This window comes from Stenella coeruleoalba (assembly GCF_951394435.1).
Source record: "Stenella coeruleoalba genome assembly, chromosome: 13".
NCBI lineage: Eukaryota > Metazoa > Chordata > Mammalia > Artiodactyla > Delphinidae > Stenella > Stenella coeruleoalba.
In genome coordinates, this window is record NC_137159.1 from 71653112 (window position 1) to 71671951 (window position 18840).

An 18840-nucleotide genomic window follows, 5' to 3' on the forward strand; every position below is an offset into this window, starting at 1 on the left:
ACCGTGAGCCATGGCCGCTGAGCCTGCGCGTCTGGAGCCTGTGCTCCACAACAGGAGAGGCCACGGCAGTGAGAGGCCCGTGTACCGCAAAAAAAAAAAAAATCTTCCAACAAACGAAAAGTCCAGGACCAGATGGCTTCACAGGTGAATTCTATCAAACATTTAGAGAAGAGTTAACAGCCATCCTTCTCAAACTCTTCCAAAAAACTGCAAAGAAACACTCCCAAACTCATTCTATGAGGCCACCATCACCCTGATACCAAAACCAGACAAAAATACCACAAAAAAAGAAAATTACAGACCAATATCACTCATGAATATAGATGCAAAAACCCTCACAAAGTATTAGCAAACAGAATTCAACAACACATTAAAAGGATCATACACCATGATCAAGTGGGATTTATCCCAGGGATGCAAGGATTCTTCAATATACGTGAATCAATCAATGTGATACACCATATTAACAAATTGAAGAATAAAAACCATATGATCATCTCAATAGATGCAGAAAAAACTTTTGACAAAATTCAACACCTATTTACGATAAAAAACTCTCCAGAAAGTGGGCACAGAGGGAAACTACCTCAACATAATTAAGGCCATATACGACAAACCCACAGCAAACATCATTCTCAATGGTGAAAAACTGAAAGCATTTCCTCTAAGATCAGGACGAAGACAAGGATGTCCACTCTCATCACTATTATTCAACACAGTCTTGGAAGTCCTAGCCACAGCAATCAGAGAAGAAAAAGAAATAAAAGGAATACAAATTGGAAAAGAGGAAGTAAAACTGTCACTGTTTGCAGATGACATGATACTATATATAGAGAATCCTAAAGATGCCACCAGGAAACTACTAGAGCTAATCAACACCATGTGGTAAAGTTGCAGGATACACAATTAATGCACAGAAATCTCCTGCATTCCTATACACTAATGATGAAAAATCTGCAAGAGAAATTAAGGAAACACTCCCATTTACCATTGCAACAAAAAGAATAAAACACCGAAAAATAAACCTACCTAGGGAGACAAAAGACCTGTATGCAGAAAACTGTAAGACACTGATGAAAGAAATTAAAGATGATACAAACAGATGGAGCGATATACCATGTTGTTAGACTGGAAGAATCAATGTTGTGAAAATGACTATACTACCCAAAGCAATCTACAGATTCAATGCAATCCTTATCAAATTACCAATGGCATTTTTTACAGAACTAGAATAAAAAAATCTTAAAATTTGTATGGAGACACAAAAGACCCCGAATAGCCAAAGTGGTCTTGAGGGAAAAAAACGGAGCTGACTTCAGACTATACTACAAAGCTACACTAATCAAGACACTATGGTACTGGCACAAAAACAGAAATACAGATCAATGGAACAGGATAGAAAGCCCAGAGATAAACCCACACACCTATGGTCAACTAATCTATGACAAAGGAGGCAAGGATATACAATGGAGAAAAGACAGTCTCTTCAATAAGTGGTGCTGGAAAACTGGACAGCTACATGTAAAAGAATGAAATTAGAACACTCTGTAACACCATACACAAAAATAAACTCAAAATGGATTAGAGACCTAAATGTAAGACTGGACACTATAAAACTCTTAGAGGAAAACATAGGAAGAACACTCTTTGACAGAAATCGCAGCAAGATCTTTTTTGATCCAGCTCCTAGAATAATGGAAATAAAAACAAGAATAAACAAATGGGACCTAATGAAACTTAAAAGCTTTTCCACAGCAAAGGAAGATGAAAAGACAACACTCAGAATGCGAGAAAATATTTGCAAACAAATCAACGGACAAAGGATTAATCTCCAAAATACCTAAACAGCTCATGCAGCTCAATATTAAGAAAACAAACAACCCAGGGCTTCCCTGGTGGCACAGTGGTTGAGAGTCCGCCTGCTGATGCAGGGGACACAGGTTTGTGCCCCGGTCCTGGAGGATCCCACATGCCGCGGAGCAGCTAGGCTCGTGAGCCATGGCCGCTGAGCCTGCGCATCCGGAGCCTGTGCTCCGCAACGGAAGAGGCCACAACAGTGAGAGGCCCGCGTACAGCCAAAAAAAAAAGAAAACAAACAACCCAATCCAAAAATGGGCAGAAGACCTAAATAGACATTTCTCTAAAGAAGACATACAGATGGCCAAGAAGCACATGAAAAGCTGCTCAACCTCACTAATTATTAGAGAAATGCAAATCAAAACTACAATGAGGTATCACCTCACACCAGCATCATCAGAAAATCGACAAGCAACAAATGCTGGGAAGGGCGTGGAGAAAAGGGAACCCTCTTGCACTGTTGGTGGGAATGTAAATTGATAAAGCCACTATGGAGAACAGTATGGAGGTTCCTTAAAAAACTAAAAACAGAATTACCACATGACCCACCAATCCCACTACTGGGTATATACCCAAAGAAAACCATAATTCATAAAGACACATGCACCCCAATGGTCACTGCAGCACTATTTACAATAGCCAGGACATGGAAGCAACCTAAATGCCCAGAAACAGACGAATGGATAAAGAAGATGTGGTACATATATACAATGGAATATTACTCAGCCACAAAAAGGAACAAAATTGAGTCATTTGTAGAGACGTGGAGGGATCTAGAGACTGTCATACAGAGTGAAGTAAGTCAGAAAGAGACAAACAAATATCGTATATTAACACATATATGTGGAACCTAGAAAAACGGTACAGATGAACCGGTTTGCAGTTCAGAAATAGAGACACAGATGTAGAGAACAAACGTATGGACACCAAGGGGGGGAAAGTGTTGGGGGGTGATAGTGGTGGGATGAATTGGGAGATTGGGATTGACATGTATATGCTAATATGTATAAAATGGATAATTAATAACGTGCTGTATAAAAAAATTCAAAAAAAAATTTAAAAAAATAAAAATAAAATTTAAGAAAAATAAAATAAACTATAGTGATAGAAAGCAGGCAGGGAGGGGGCACTCACAAAGGGACACAATGAGGAAACTTTGGAGGTACTGAATATGTTCACTGTCTCAACTGTGGTGATGGTTTCATGTGTGAATACATAGCTAGGAATTTATCAAACTGTACACTTTCAATATATGCAGTTTATTGTATATCAAGTATACCTTAATAAAGCTGTGTAGAAAAAAAGAATCTAAAAAAACAAAACCACAACATATATAAATTTGGGTGATGCAGTTAAAGCTTCAGAAGAAACTTCGTAACTCTGTTATACTAGAAAAGGTATATAACCCATGTTAAACTAGAAAATGGAGAGCAAAGTAAACACAAGGTTAATAAAAAGAAAGGGATAATAAAGAATAGAATAGAAAACACAGAGAATAAAATATTTAGCACAGGCCACTTGTCAGTGCAACCACCCAAGTATAAACTTCAGAATGCCACTACTACTGTACCTCCATGAAGGAAAGTGGCTGGGGCTCCAGCCATTCGTTTGAGCTCTTGAGCCTGGTAAGTCTGTCAGTTATCACATCACTGTCTGAACTTTTCATTGTGTTCACAAATAACAGAGCCCCTAGAAAAACTAAAAAATCAGCTTACTTAGTAACGAGAATTCAGATTTATTCTCTTCTATTTGATTAATAATCACTATTCGTGGCCGTGAACGGACGTGGAACGGATTCTGAACTTTAGACACCCACACTTTCCCTAAGGAGAGGGGCCTTCACCCAGGATTCTGCTGGTGTCTTCCGAGCCAGCCTCCTTTAAGCAGGGGAGCTCTCTCCAGACCCACCCGCTGTCCCCTCGAATCCCAGGCTTCCCACAACGTGGCCCAATGGAGCCGGTGTGGCAATTCTCAGCCTGGCCTCTAGGAGTCGTATCTGCAGTTTTCGGAGTGGGCAGAGTTGCAGCCTTCTGGCTCCTGAAGCACACCCAGGATGGGCTTCTCACAGAAGGAAGGAAGGGCTTTTGAACACAATTAGCTTGTCTTCAAGCTCTGAGAGTCCCAAACCGCCACCCCCAGACCCGTCCAGCCCCGTCCAGCCCGTGCCTGAGGGAGAAGCACTCACGACGCCGCCCCTTCCCTCCTACCCCGCTGGCAAGGTGCGTGTGGCCTCCGCCCGGCCTGGAGGAAAAGCTGCAGGCCGCGACAGGTACCTCAGCTCCCCTCCCTCGACTGGCAGGGCCTTCGGTTCTCTGGCACCACGACAGGGCCGGGCCCGACAGCCCACGGCGCCTGAGTCGTCAGCTGCGGCGGGAGAGTGAGCCCGTCCCACCTGAGGTCCAGTCAGCTCGAGCCCGTCGCCTCGGTAGATTAAGAACGTTTCGTGTCCAGAGATTCGGTCGAGGCACCCCGCGACCCCTCCGCCGCGGCGGACAAGGAGTCCGCGCGCCGCCGAGGCGGCCGGTGGACTCCGAATTCCGCAGGACCGCCCGGTCCGGAGACTCGGCCGCTGCGTCCCTGAGTCCCGCGCAAATGCGCTACCGCAGACCAGCCTGGCTGAGAAGAAACCAGAAAAGTCGTAGCTCCGGCGCCCAACGGCTGGTCGTGGTCTGCGGTCGGGGCCGTAGCGCTTCTCGGTGACGGGCAGCTGCCGCAGCCAATAGCTGGGCTCGTCGCCCTCTCGCCCCGCCTCCCCCCTCGTCCGTTGACCGCCGCATGCGCTTCAAGCCAGCTTTTGGTTGAGTGTTGGGCTCCTTCCCGAGAGCAAGGGGGCTTTTCCTGGTCAGGCCCGCCGCGATCCCCCAAACCCTCTGCCCCTCCTGTGCGTGTCCGCAGCCAACCAGACTGGACATTAACACACCCTCCCTCGCCCTCAGTAACCCCGCTCCAGGGAACCCCAGTGGGCCAAATCGCTGCGAAGGGAGTGGCGGGCTATGGGCTCCTTGGAATGACGAGTGTTTGTGGAGTTTGTCCCGATGAGGAGGGCCCAAGAAGACTTGGGAACCTGTGCGGAAAATGTCGCTTTAGGTTCCTTAAGGTGTTTTTAGTCCCCTGGGGTATTGATCAGTGTCCATAGTTGGTGCTGATGTTGGTCAGTGGGAAAGGAACGTGAGGACTCATGACCAGTATATCTCATTTAGTCTTGTTTACTTCAGTAGTTCTCCATTTCGTCAGGTTTTTAATTTTTTTAGTTTTAATCCTAGGTGATTCTGATGCAAACTATTGACACAGATAGAAAATTACGAGCTGTGATTTTCCAAACTCATAACCCTCTCTGTGAACTGATTTTCTATGATTCTGTTTTCCTCTTGAGTATTGGTGGGCACTGGATGATGGAACTCCATTTTCACCCTTCATCTTTTCAAAGTGCACATGCTGATATTAAAGCTGTCCAGGGTGTCTTAGGGACATTTGTATTCACAGGGCTTTTAAAAGCTAGCCAGAGCAGATGGTTTCAACTGCAGTTCCCTTTTTCAGGGCTGAGGGAGCATGAGCCATTTGCAGAACTTACTGTTAGATACACTCCTGGGAACGAAGCATGTAGACAGTGCAGCCCTCATCAAACTCCAGGAGCCGAGCCTATGTGTAGCATCACCTGGATTTAGTGTAAGAAAAAAACAGGCTTGGGCATAAGAGTTTAAATCTTTTTCTGTAAAGGCCATAGACAGTACATAAAAGAATGGGAGTGACTATGTTCCAATAAAACTTTATGAACACTGAAATTTGAATTTCATGTAATTTTTACATATCACAAAATATTATTATTTTGATTTTTTTTTCAACTACTTAAAAATGTAAAAAGCATTCTTCATTTGCAGGCTTACAAAAACTGGTAGTGGTACAAATTTGGCCAGTCCACCATAGGTTGCCAACTTCTAGTCTATTTAACCTCTGCAGGTAATGCCCAGTGATGTCCGAACACTTGTGGATGGATTTGCCAAGAACCCTTTGAAAACCAGAAGAGAAGGATTGTATTTCAAGGAGAAGGACTACAAATGTGTCCGGGCAGATGACTATTCTCTTTATGCTAAGAGTGTGAGTGTTCAAGATTTGAAGACAACTTTGTAAAAACCTTAAGAAAAGAATTTGACTCCAGTTTTCAGTTCCTCTCCTGATACTATCTTTAAAACAGACTAAGCCTGTTACTGCAATGGCAATGTTTGAGATAGCAGTCTAGTGCCAGGAAGGCACATGTAAAAGAAAGTTCTAACAGAGAGCCTAGTTCTGAGAAATGTTCATTCCAGAATTTATCAACTGAACCTTGCCTGAACTGTCTCTTTCCACTGTAATTATTCCTCATACTCTACATTCTCCTTCTTTAAAAAACAAAGTGATATTACTCTTGTGCTTAAAACGTCTGTTGGTTCACTGTTGCCTATAAGGAATTTAGGGGATGACAGTCATATTTCTGTATGCCCTATATGATGGGTTAGGCACACTTCACCCACATTATAAAATAAGTAGCCTCATTTACAGATGAGGAAACTGAGGCTTAACCAGGTTAAATGACTCTTCCATAGTCATACAGCAGAAAATGGAGGTGCTGGGATTCAAGCCCAGAGCTATCTAATTCCAAAATGTATTTCCTTTCCGTGACATCTGTTGTTCTCACTGGGATAGGGGTATATTACAATCAATTCAGGAGCTTTTTTCAGAATACACATGCTGTTATTACAACAGTCTAAAACTTTTTGACAACTAAATCAGTGAAAAAGAGCGGAGAGTCCAAAAACAAACATAATGAATATGGAAGTCAGGAAATGGTGAAAAATGTGGCTGGCGCGTAACTTCTTGTCCTGTAACTAGAACCAAGAGAAGGGCATTCTGTTTTTATTTTTATCCAGGAAAATACTGGTGTGGTTGTTGTGAAGACCCGTCTGTATCTTCTGGTGGCAACTTACACTGAGGGCATGTATCCTAGTGTCTGTGTGGAAGCCACAGAGAAATTGGGTAAGTTTGCTCCCAATGCCTGTCTTTGTTCCCTGTGGTAGTCAAGTCTTCTGACTGCAAGTAACCCAATCAAACCAGCTAGGATAGAAAGGAGGAATTTATTGGAAGGGTACCAGGGTTACTTATATAACCGGTGAAAGGACAGAGTGCAGCTGAGCCACAAGGAAAATGGATTCCAGGGACTGGAACACTGCTAGCACTCTACTCTAGTCTCTCCTCCTAAGAGGGTCAGCTTTGTTCCATCCCATTGCAGACTGCCTCCTTTCCTAGTGGTGTCATGGTCAAGCCTTGCATCCTATCTCTTAATTTCTTTTAGAACCCTGATCTGACAAGTCTTAGATCATGTAATTTACCTTTATATCAGTCAGCTGGGGTTAGGAGGTGGGAAAGGCAGGGTTAAAAAGCAGAGATGTAGTTGCTGGGGGCCATCCTCTATACAAGGATTTTCTACAGAAAAATAAATTACTGTGAGCCAGGCTTATTGGTGTCTGCTGCATTCCCCTTCCATGTCTCTACATTTTAAAATAAAGATCTAATGTAGAACTAACTGGGAAATTATATCTATGAGAGTTGAGCTTAATAAACGATAAATTGTATCTGTGTTTAGATTTTTTAATCTAAATTTAAATTTCTTTTTTTTAGCAGTTTTAGTAGTCGCTTTTAAAAAAAATATTTATTTGGCTGTGCCAGGTCTTAGTTGCAGCAGGCAGGCTCCTTAGTTGTGGCATGCAAACTCTTAGTTGCAGAATGCATGTGGGATCTAGTTCCCTGACCAGGGATCGAACCCAGGCCCCCTGCATTGGGAGCGCAGTCTTATCCACTGTGCCACCAGGGAAGTCACCTAAATTTAAATTTCTAAAAAAAAGTTTTTGTTGGAGTTGCTTGAACACTCCTTTGAGATAGGAGAATCCTCCATCTACTTCTGCTAGTGAGGAAAGCAGCCAACCTTTCATTCTTTCAACGAATTCTCAGTGACGACCTACATGTATGTGCACTGCACTATCCTAATAAACTAGGAAATCAAAGCTGGTTAAGATAGTCTCTGCTTTCCATGCCTCTATACGATACTGCTGCCCTATCTGCCTGAAATATCTTCCCTTTCTGTCCCTGCCCTTTCACATCCAGTTGGCAAATTCCTAATTATCATTGAACACCCAAATCAGATCTTGGGCTTCTCTCTACTGTGCTATGTATTTTATGCATACCTTTATTATTACTGACATTAGAGTCCTTTGTTTACCTTGATTGTGAGTCCCTAGAAGGCAAAAATTTCGTCTTAATCCAGTCCCTAAAACAGTGTCTAATGATGAGTAGGAAATTAATGCATGTTTGATGAACAAATAAATGAATGACCTCTGCCTAGCAGAATCTGGGAGGGCTCCAGACAGCGGAATCTTTTTTTTTTTGATTAATTTTTATTGGAGTATAGTTGCTTTACAATGTTGTGTTGGTTTCTACTGTACAGCAAAGTGAATCAGCTATACGTATACATATATCCCATCTTTTTTGGATTTCCTTCCCATTTAGGTCACCACAGAGCATTAAGTAGAGTTCCCTGTGCCATACAGTAGGTTCTCATTAGTTATCTATTTTATACATAGTATCAATGGTGTATATATGTCAATCCCAATCTCCCAATTCCTCCCACCCGCTCCTTTCCCCCTTCGTACCCATAGTTTGTTCTCTACATCTGTGTCTCTATTTCTGCTTTGCAAATAAGATCATCTACACCGTTTTTCAGACAGCTGAATCTTAAAGGATTAATTGAGAAATTAACTACCATCACAGAAACTACACACACACAAAATGTATATAAGTACAGACCTTCACAGTTGTCATAAATAGTTCCCTGGCATGGATTGTCATAAACCATGCTACATGGCTGGCAATGAGGTATTCTAGGAGCAAATAGGACTGAGCGTAGACAAGACACAACTTAGGAAGCACCTAACAGGAGGGGTGATTTCCAGCATGGGAGGAACAGGCAATTACAACCACCGAGGATCTTTCCTGAGCAGGTGTCAGGATTTAAGGGAGGTTCAGTTTCAGTAGCGTAGGGCCGGAGCAGGAGGACAGAATGGAGACTTGTATATCTGGGCTAATTATCGAATTAAAGCTATCCAGAAAAGGAAGCCAGGAAAATGAGCAATTAGGCTCTAAAGAGGCCAGACGCTATCCTATCAGCTGTGGCCCAGGGCTAATTCCCCAGGTATCCTGTGGAGAAGACCAGAGAAGTTGCCTGCCCACTGTAATGTAGATTCTGTGGCTGGCACCAAAGAGTGCTTAGGGCCACAAGAGACTCCAAAGAATGTGTGTTATTTAGAAGGACAGGGCTGACATCATTCCACTAAGATCTCACTACTCTGGGAAGGGATCGGCTATCTTGGAAGTGACTGAATGCTCATGAGGGATGGATGAGGCTGATATCCACTCAGGAGCCAGTTACTTATCTCATGTCTCTTTTTTTTTTTGGCTGCGCCCACATCGCTGGCAGGTTTTGCAACCAGGGATTGAACCTGGGCCACCGCAGTGAAAGCGCTGAGTCCTAATCACTGGACCTCCAGGGAATTCCCTCATGTCTCATTACTCTATTTCCTTGACTTGTTTTTCTTTTAATTATATTTTTCTCTTTCAAAAATTATGCATGACAATTATAGAAAATTTGGGAAATAAAGAACTATTACAATTTTTTATTATGAAAGATTCTAGGAGCATTGTGTGTGTGTATATATAGATACACAAATATATATCTCCCCTAATAGACAATGAACTCCTTGAAGTCAGGGATTGGGTCTTAACTATCCAGTCATCCTTGTATCTCCAAGTACTTAGCACAGTGCCTAGCACGTGGTAGTTACGAACATTTATGGAATAAATGAATGAATCATATTGTGATAATGTACTGTTCATAAGTAATAACTATATTCTGTTTTCTTTCAGGAGAATATCTAAGAAGAAAAGGAAATTAAGTCATCAGAGGACTATGAAAGACAGCTTTTATGATTTTAGAAGAAAACTATAGATCCTAAAGAAAAAGTAATGCCTTATATTGTGGTTGAAAAATACTAGGCAGAAGATACTGAAAAGGAAGAATGAGTTAAGGAAGCAATTTTTCTTATTTCAAGAGATCCTCTTCTTTAATTGGAATTACTTAGTCCACTTTATTTGTTCCTTTTTTTTTTTTTTAGTGTTGCTCATTGGCATGAATGTGAGGCATCTCACAGGGCATATGATAGTTTCACAGGGCATTTCTGTTGGGAGACTCCTCCATGAGTCTCTGTATTCCCACACATCTTGCTAGGTATGCCAAGAATACAAGGCCCTAACCACTCTTCATGCAGACCATTTCAGGGTTATGTTGCAGGAAGCAACCTTGAAAAATGAAGTGATGTCTCCCTTCAGAACCAAGGGCAAGCTTGCTTACTGCTTGCTCTGAAAGAGGTAGATTCCCTGAATTCAGTGTTCCTGTCCTAGAGTGCAGCTCACTGCATGTGTGGCATCTATCTGGTCCACATCACCCCTGTGGGACCTGGGGAAAAGGGGAACCAATGTAAAGACCACCCAACAACAGGCCACTCGTCAAGGTATCTGAGGGACACACTGCACTCCCCACCATCTGCAGGCATCTGATTTTGTTGAGCACTGGAAAGGTCTTCCCAAAAATCAACTCAAAAAGATTTCTGACTCCACCTCCCTCACTTCCTCCTAGTCCACACAACTTAGTGGGGTCAATGAATACAGCCTTCCCCAGAAAGGGTTCATCTCCTCTTGGTCACCTCCTGGGTGATGATCAGAATGATGAGGGTAGAGAGTATATATAACCTATTTTGAAAATTCAGGATTCTACCCTGATCATTCCTGGCCATGGTGCATCTTTCTTTCTCCTAATAGCAACCCCAGGCCAGTCTGTTTGTACAGCTTCCAAGTGTCCCTAGGGAGGGAATACCATAGGCCACTGGCATTTCTTGACATTACCATGCAGTTTTCTGAATTCCAAAAGCATGCTATCTGAGGCAAAGTGTCTTTCGTTAATGTTTATAAAATTCTCCCACTTTCAGGTTTTGCATAACAGCCTTTCAAGGAGCCTACCTCCAATACAATTCCTTTTCTGAGCTTGGGTGCCAAGAACTACAGATTTGTTCTGGGTGGTCAAGCTGACCACTGTCCGTTCATTCATTTATCTGTTCAGCTGCTTGATTCTTTTCTGAGTTAGAGGTAAAAGTACATTTAAAATTTACTTATTTAGCATTCGTTGAGTAGTCTACTGTGTGCTAGGTACTGTTGATACAAAAGTAAATAATATATACACCCCACCGCAGATAGGATTACAATTTAGTGAAGAAAATTTATAAATGAGTCACATTACCATGTGACAAATGCTGTAACAGATAGAAAAAAAGAACTGTAAAGCACAAAGCCTAAAGCAATCAACTGTGCATTCAGGAGCCTGAAAATGCATTTGAAGTGAATCTGGAAGAATAAGTAAGTACAGAAGAGAGCGAAAAGCATTCCAGGTTTAAGGAATAGCATATGCAAGTTCCTGTTGTGTGAAAAGAATGGTGAGAGGTTCAGTGTGGCTGGAAAATAGTATGTATGAGAGAATGATAAATGAAACTGGGAAGATGGATGGGACCAAAGGAGAAAAGGCTACTTTCTTCAGGGTAACTCAAAGGACATCAAGCAGTGTTGCGGTATAAACAGTACTTTTTGAAACTTTTATAATTTTGATTGCAAAAGTAATATACACTCATAAAAACACTTGAGAAAATAAGTTACTCATAATTTCACATTAAATGAAAACAACTGTTGATAGTTTTTGTTATTTTCTTCCAGTCTTTTTTCAGTGCACGTAATATATACATTTTTTTTATAAATCTATAGTTTTATTGAGACAAAAACTGACAGTGTTGGTATGAAGTTTAACATTTAAACAAAAGTTTTCACAGAAACCTAACACATGCCTAAAAAGATTTTACAACAGAGTTCTAGATGCAGGTCTAAATGATGTCAAGAACTGATGGATCTCATGATTCAAGACAGCATTTTGGGTTTTAGTTAATTCTTAGGATTAAAAAAATTTGTTTTGTTTTAAAGTGAACCACTGCCCCAGTATGAAAATTTAATCTCCTGAGACCAGGGCTTCAGAAATCATTCAACTCTTGAAGTGACTCTGAACTTGTGCTGTCAGTGACTGAACCCTGCCACCAATGGTCTCAAAGTTCAAAAAACAGAGGCTCCAAGAGTTTTCCACCCTAAGAGCACCGGCCCTTGTCTTTGCCTACTCTCCCATCTCCTATACCACCCTCTGCCCTTCCCCAAATACTTCAGCCAGTGGCTTGGATAGAGAAGCTGATATTTATAACTTCAAAATCGGAAAAGAAAGGGTCTTCTTGTCAATTTCAAGAATTAGCACCTCTAAGACAGAATGATCTGCCTGTGTATACAACTCCAATAAGACATTTCCTCCTCAACCAGTTTCCATCCCCCAAATGGCAGCTTTGGTAACTTCTTAACTGGGAAGTTAAGAAGTCACCAAAGCTTAATGCTTTTTGGGAACAGCATTAAGCTCAGGCAGGGAACACCTTGGCTTCTAAGTTTCAGGCATTCACAGCTTTTAAACAGTCTCTCACAGACCTCATTTAGGTTGCCAATGACATTTTTTGAAAGGATGAAAAATTCTGGACACAGAACCAAATCATCATTAGTTGTTCTTTCCTTTGTTTCACCATTTTCCCCCAACAGGCCCCAAATTTTAACAAAAATGACTCTAACCCATCCCCCTTCTTTCCCACCCCATCCCTCCCACCCCAAATAATACACCAGTAATACTCAAAAACTACATACATGCTATGCTGTAAAAGTGCAGAGTTAACACTATTGGGAAGAAGGCTGTGGGTTGTGGAGATGCTCTTTGAAGATCTACAGTATCTTTTGCTCTCCCACATCCTATTCTGCAAGTTTTGTCCTTCATAGAAGGCCCTTTGCTTTTCTCAGCAAAGTTCAGAATGGGTTGTCTTGAAACACTGACCCTCCTTCCCCTCCACTGGGATGGGTGTGCAAACTATACAGCATGTAGCAGCTTTAAAGCACTTGGGCTGCTGTAGGGCACAGAAACTATACTGGCTCTTCAAAGGACATCTTCTCAAGCCCCCTCTACGGTGTCAAGACAAGTAGAACTCCTTCTTTCCCCACTTGAAACCCAGTCAGATGTGACAGGGGCTGGTACTCAGGAGAGTTAATTCTTGTCATCTTTTTTGTCATCATCCTCCGAGGGGTAGGAATGCCACGTCAGCCTTTCCTCATAGGAGGATATGACAACCTGTGGGCACTTGACATTGGCGTCCTTGGCAGGGACCAGGTGAGCCTCATCAGAGTTTTTCCATTTCATCAGGAACATGAGTTCTCCACTGGAGTCTGTAGCTCCAATAATCCGCTCCGATTCCAAACCCCCGGCAAAGCCTTGTGGCTTTTCTGACTCTTCTTTCTTCTTCTTTGGTTCGCTCTCCTCCCCCTTATCTTCCGAATCAGAATCAGCTTTGCGCTTGCCTCCCTCTGATTTATGTCTCGTGTGCTGTTTTCTGTGACTGCAGGAACTCGGCAACGAGGTCGGGGCGATCCAGGTTTTCTTCTGGCTCCCAAGTGTTGTCCTCATCTGAGAACCCTTCCACTTTAGGAGGTACTCCACTTTGCCCTTTACCACTCGACGGTCGAGAACTTTTTCCACCACATATTCTTCTTCCTCTTCTTCTAGCACCTCCTCCACTTTCTTCTTGTTTTGTTTTTTCCCCATAGTGCCCACCAGCTTTCTGGTATAAAGGGTGACGCTGCTCAGAGCAGCGCCCACGAGCCCGAGAGGAATCGGTGCCGTGCTACTGGCGCGTCTTGTCGGGCCGGCCAGGGGAGTGGCGACCATAATATATACAATATAACCTAACCTAAATCATGAACACAGATGGTTGACAACCCACCCTGTTCATATAGCATAATGTTATAAAATCTTGTATTTCATTTAAAATTGCTTAGAAAATTTTAATTGCTTAGAAAATATTTTAATCATTGCATATCACATGGTATTCCTCTTTGTTAGATATTTATGTTATATCCACTTTTTCACTTTGTAAATAACGCTGCAGTTTACAACTTTTACATAATTCTTTGTGTCTCTGATTATTTCCTTAGGTCTGGAAGTGGAGTTTCAGGGTCAGAGTATGAGCAACTTTACAGCTCTCTGTAGTTTTGTTGTTGTTGTTTTGTTTTGTTAACAGAGAAGTTTTACACCATGTTAATAAGAGGCAGGGGTTTTTGTGGTGGTAGGTGGGCGGGGAGGGAGTTATTTGTAATTCAGCTGTTAACTCATCAGTTTCCTATGCTTGTGGGATTGGGTCTGAGGCAATCTTACCAAGTGCCTCAGTAAATGAGAAAGAGAGGAAATGCAGTCAATTGAACTGGCTGAGTCAGAGACCAGAGAGGCAGGTTACTATTTGAATCAGACAGTGCTAAATCATGGTGACACTGGACAGTTGCTCCTGTATGATACAGAGATACTCATGAGGTTTGCAGGACAAGCCAGGAAACATTTGGGGGCTTCTAGATACAACTCCAAAGGAGTCCAGGCATGCCAAGGCCCAGAGCTAAACAGAAGGCTGGGCTATCAATGCTTCAGGCTAAAGTCACACTCTATTATCAAAACAGAGTGGACTAGAGCAGAGATATGCAAAGAATAGCACTCAGACCCACAAGACTAGAACATCTGAACATGCTGATGTGTGTAGAAGGGAGATGTAACCATAAAAAGTGGAAGCTGGTCAGCCAGGGAAGCCTAGAAAAGGAGTCATGGGAGCAAAGGCTGGTTGGGCCATTCCAGGTGGGAGGATCTTTGAGCAAACAATTCAAGTTGTCTGGTATTTTCTAGCAGCAACTTTCTGACAGTAACTGGGTGTCCTAGAATTCAATCCCATTTTGAACTAACTACCTGGGGTTAGTGCAGACCCTACAGGTTAAGGGGCTCAGCCCTGTAAGACTGCCTTCACGTCAGAAGCCAGCCACAACTCCCAGGTCCTCAGGTTACCCACACTTCTGACTTGGCTACAAATTTGGGGGTTCCCTTGACCACCCACCCTTCAGGTTTGATAATTTCCTAGAATGACTCAAAGAACTTAAGTGCCATACTTATGATTACAGTTTTATTATAAAGGATACAACTCAGGAGCAGTCAAATGTAAGAAATACTTAGGGCATGGTACCGGAGGTGGGAATGGGCTCAGAGCTTCCATGCTCTGGTGCACCACTCTCTCAGTACATCATTGTGTTCACCAACTAGGTAGCTCTCCAAACCTCATTGTTCCAGGGTTTTTATATGGTGGTTTCATTAGTGGGCATGAATAATTAAGTCAGTGGCCACCTGATTGAACTTAGTCTCCAGTCCCTCTCCCCTCCCCAGAGATCAGGGGTTGAGGCTGAAAATTTCAACCCTCTAATCTAATTGACTAGTGACTAGCCCCCATTCTAAAGATATCCAGCCCCTCATTAGCATAAATAACAAAAGGCACTCCTATCATTCACAAAATTCCAAGAGTTTCAGGAACTCTGTGCCAGGAACCAGGGACAAAGGCTAAATATATTTTATTATATCACTTCTGATCTTCATGGCAAGGTTGTACCAGGTATAGAGGTGGATATATCTTGCTGTCTTAGCCAGATTAAGTATTTAACATTCAATTCATCTCAATCATCCCACCTTGTCCAGAATCTTCGCTCACCATTTGGCTTTCCATGTAGATCTACCTATAGATTTTGGGGTCAGACCTCTTGCCAATGATTTCTCCTTTTAAATTAGCACATTGACATCTGAATGTTATAACTTAGTTATGTGGACTGTACACCTACTCTCCACATGCTGACAAGCTGGGGTTTTGAGCCTACAAGGCAGAAGGTCTGATCCTGGATCACAGTGATCTCTAAAGTACTGAAGGCCATCATGAAGCCTCTTGGCTACTTACCAGCATTTCCCAGACGCACACACACTGCACTGTTGGGTGCCTAGTGGGAGCCCTTTTCATAAACCTCATCAAGGCAAATGCCTCATTGTCTGGAACCCTCCTATGTAAGGCGGTCCAGTTGCTTCCTACAATTCTCACTACAAAGTTCCAGTTGGGCTTAGCTACTCAGGGAGACCCACAAAAGGGACCCTTTGATGGTAGCTACACAGTACCTGTGGAAGTGCCCAGGGAGCAGGTGATCTTCTGAAACAGCGGTGTCCAAATCAGGGAAATGTATCCTGGTAGTTCACAAAGACTTTAAATGGCACATACAGGCATGAATGGACTTAAGGGGTTCATTTTTCCCAGATCTTTAACTTCCATATGTACTTTCCTAAAATTTATCTGTTGTGATTGAGCAGTAATGCCAGTTCTTCTCCTGCATCTCCCATCTCCAACCGCCTTTCTCCCAGTATACAAAAGAAAGGCCTACTCTCATCCAGTCCCAATCTTACTGTGATGCTTGGCTTGGAGGGTAAAAACTGCAGGGTGCCAAAGGAAAGGAAAATTCTCAATGTTTTTAAATTTAATGACCTCTTCTGTCCTCCAGTGTCAAAAATACATCATATGTGAAGAAGAGTCCCAAGAGAATATTGCAAAAAGAGCATCACTGAGAAATAGTGAAAATCTTTGTATCATAATTCATCTAGGAGAGAAAGACTCCTTGTCTTTATGTTTCTTAAAATTCAGAAGCAAGACAGTTATCATAAGGACATGAATTAATATGATTACTTGAGGGACTTCCCTGGTGGTCCAGTGGTTAAGACTTCGCCTTCTAATGCGGGGGGGGTGCAGGTTCGATCCCTGGTTGAGGAGATAAGATCCCACACACCTTGTGGCCAAAAAAACAAAAAAAGATTACTTGAAAAATGAGAAATTTTTCTGATAGAAAGTAATTTGACTTGGCTGATTAGTTTAAAACAATGATGGCTGGCTTTGCCAATAAGAATGTCACAGCTGTTTTTCATAAATGGGTTAAGTCTACAACTCCAAAATATTAATAAAAATGTATTTAGTTTTTTAATTAATTTTTACTGGAGTATAGTGATTTACAATGTTGTGTTAGTTTCTGCTGTACAGCAAAGTGAATCAGTTATACATTTACAGTTATCCACTCTTTTTTAGATTCTATTCCCATATAGGTCATTACAGAGTACTAAGTAGAGTTCCCTGTGCTATACAATAGGTTCTTATTAGTTATCTATTTTATATATAGTAGTGTGTATATGTCAATCACAATCTCCCAATTTACCCCTCCCCTCCCCTAATAAAAATATTTTTAAAGCACATGATAAGGTAAAAGGATTTGGCCCAAAAATTGTCTTAGCAAAAGTGTATTGGAATTAACACTTCTACTTTCCATATCTTCCTGAGTATATCAATTTAAACAAGGTGCCTCAGGGCTTCCCTGGTGGTGCAGTGGTTAAGAATCCGCCTGCCAATGCAGGGGACACGGGTTCGAGCCCTGGTCTGGGAAGATCCCACATGCCGCAGAGCAACAAATCCCAGGGGCCACAACTACTGAAGCCTGCGCGCCTAGAGTCCGTGCTCCACAACAAGAGAAGCCAACACAATGAGAAGCCCACCCACGGCAACAAAGAGTGGACCCGCTCGCTGCAACTACAGAAAGCCTGCACACAGCAAAGAAGACACAATGCAGCCAAAAATAAATAAATAAAATAAATTTATAAAATAAATAAATAAAAATAAAGTGCCTCTAAGTGAAAAGTAGCAGAAATAATTAATAATCATTTGATAAATCTTTGCAAAGATTTGTTGGCATAATCCCAGAAGCTGAGAACCGGAATGACACTTATGACTGGGTAACTAATACTTTACAGGTTGAGTGGTTTCCAAATCTTTGCTTTCAATAAAATTGAAGGAATACCTAATTAATTTGCCAGCTAATAGATCACTGAAAATAGTTTTTGATGATAGATCATTATATGGTTTTTATCATATAACTCAGAGGTATTCAAATAATTGGCTGACATTCCTATAATGAAATTTCTTTCCCATCTAATTTATGCAAATTAGGTTTCTCAGAGCTTGTCCATAAAAATGAAAAACAGGAAGAAATTAACGTTGAGCCCAGTCTCATTCTAGCAATAATTAATATTCATCCACAGATATAATAATTATTTAGAAAAATTCAGCTTCACCAACGGTCCAATAAAATTTTACTTTTTATGTTCAATAATTACTAATATTTAAAATAATACTTTAATTTTGGCCGCACCATGTGGCTTATGGGATTTTAGTTCCCCAACCAGGGATTGAACCCAGGCCCTTGGCAGTGAGAGCACAGAGTCCTAACCACTGCACTGCCAGGAAATTCCCCTGAAATAATACTTTAAATAACATAAAAATAATTTAAAATAATGTTGTTTTGATCAGCTGTGCACTAATAATACTGTAATGATAATTAAATCCAGAAGAAATTTAACACTTATAGCCCTATGGTCACAGTAAATAAAATATATGTCGGATTACATATATTTTGTTGCAGATAAGAATGATCAATAAAGCATAAAATATAGCAGATGTAATTCTTATGTAGAATGAAAATGTAAATATTGGAAGAAAAATAAAAATTTAAAACTTCTAACTATTTAAAGAAGAACTTGTTTGGGTACTTTTTAGTGGATGATTATAGTATCAAATTGCTCTGAAATCTTAATTGCACTTGACACATTTAAAAGCCTGATATAAGAGTTTTAAATTCAATATTTATGACCAGAAATCGTATCTTTTGCACTACTTAAATTTAAGATGAAATATTTTAGATCTCAACTTAAAAATGTGAGAGTGGACACATAGTTTTTGAAAAGGCTTTTTGTCTATTTGCAAATAAAAAAGTGTGAAAACCACTGCCTGGAGTAAGAAATGTCTTGAGCCCTGAGCGATATGGATGCCCTAGGCCCATAGGCCCAGG

At 41.5% G+C, this 18840-nt stretch overlaps 2 protein-coding genes and 1 pseudogene across 8 annotated transcripts in view; 1 reads left to right on the plus strand and 2 right to left on the minus strand.

Moving 5' to 3' along the window:
* Positions 1–4595, minus strand: part of LOC307196299 (protein FAM228B) — a 50807-nt gene extending 46212 nt beyond the window's left edge. For 3 of the 6 annotated variants that reach the window (XR_013831105.1, XM_079941160.1, XM_079941161.1), the window contains exons 1-2: positions 4065–4595; positions 3428–3555 (exon numbers count right to left, since the gene is read on the minus strand). Coding sequence is in view for 3 of the 6 variants with exons in the window: in XM_079941160.1 (XP_079797286.1) it covers positions 3428–3523 (96 nt within the window). In the remaining 3 variants the exon portion in view is untranslated. The remainder of the gene's footprint in view (positions 1–3427; positions 3556–4064) is intronic. The other 3 variants (XR_013831103.1, XR_013831104.1, XM_079941162.1) reach the window with 3 other exon arrangements.
* An 811-nt stretch (positions 4596–5406) lies between these two features.
* Positions 5407–10370, plus strand: PFN4 (profilin family member 4; the record flags this gene model as incomplete). Its single annotated transcript, XM_079941164.1, has 4 exons — positions 5407–5523; positions 5815–5952; positions 6762–6867; positions 9808–10370. 4 exons carry the CDS (start codon positions 5407–5409, stop codon positions 9834–9836), a joined length of 390 nt encoding a protein of 129 aa, XP_079797290.1. The 3' UTR covers positions 9837–10370.
* A 2320-nt stretch (positions 10371–12690) lies between these two features.
* On the minus strand, positions 12691–14408 carry LOC307196446 (chromobox protein homolog 1-like; annotated as a pseudogene). The gene has a single exon. The product of its transcript is annotated as a chromobox protein homolog 1-like (transcript).
* Positions 14409–18840: the final 4432 nt, after the last annotated feature.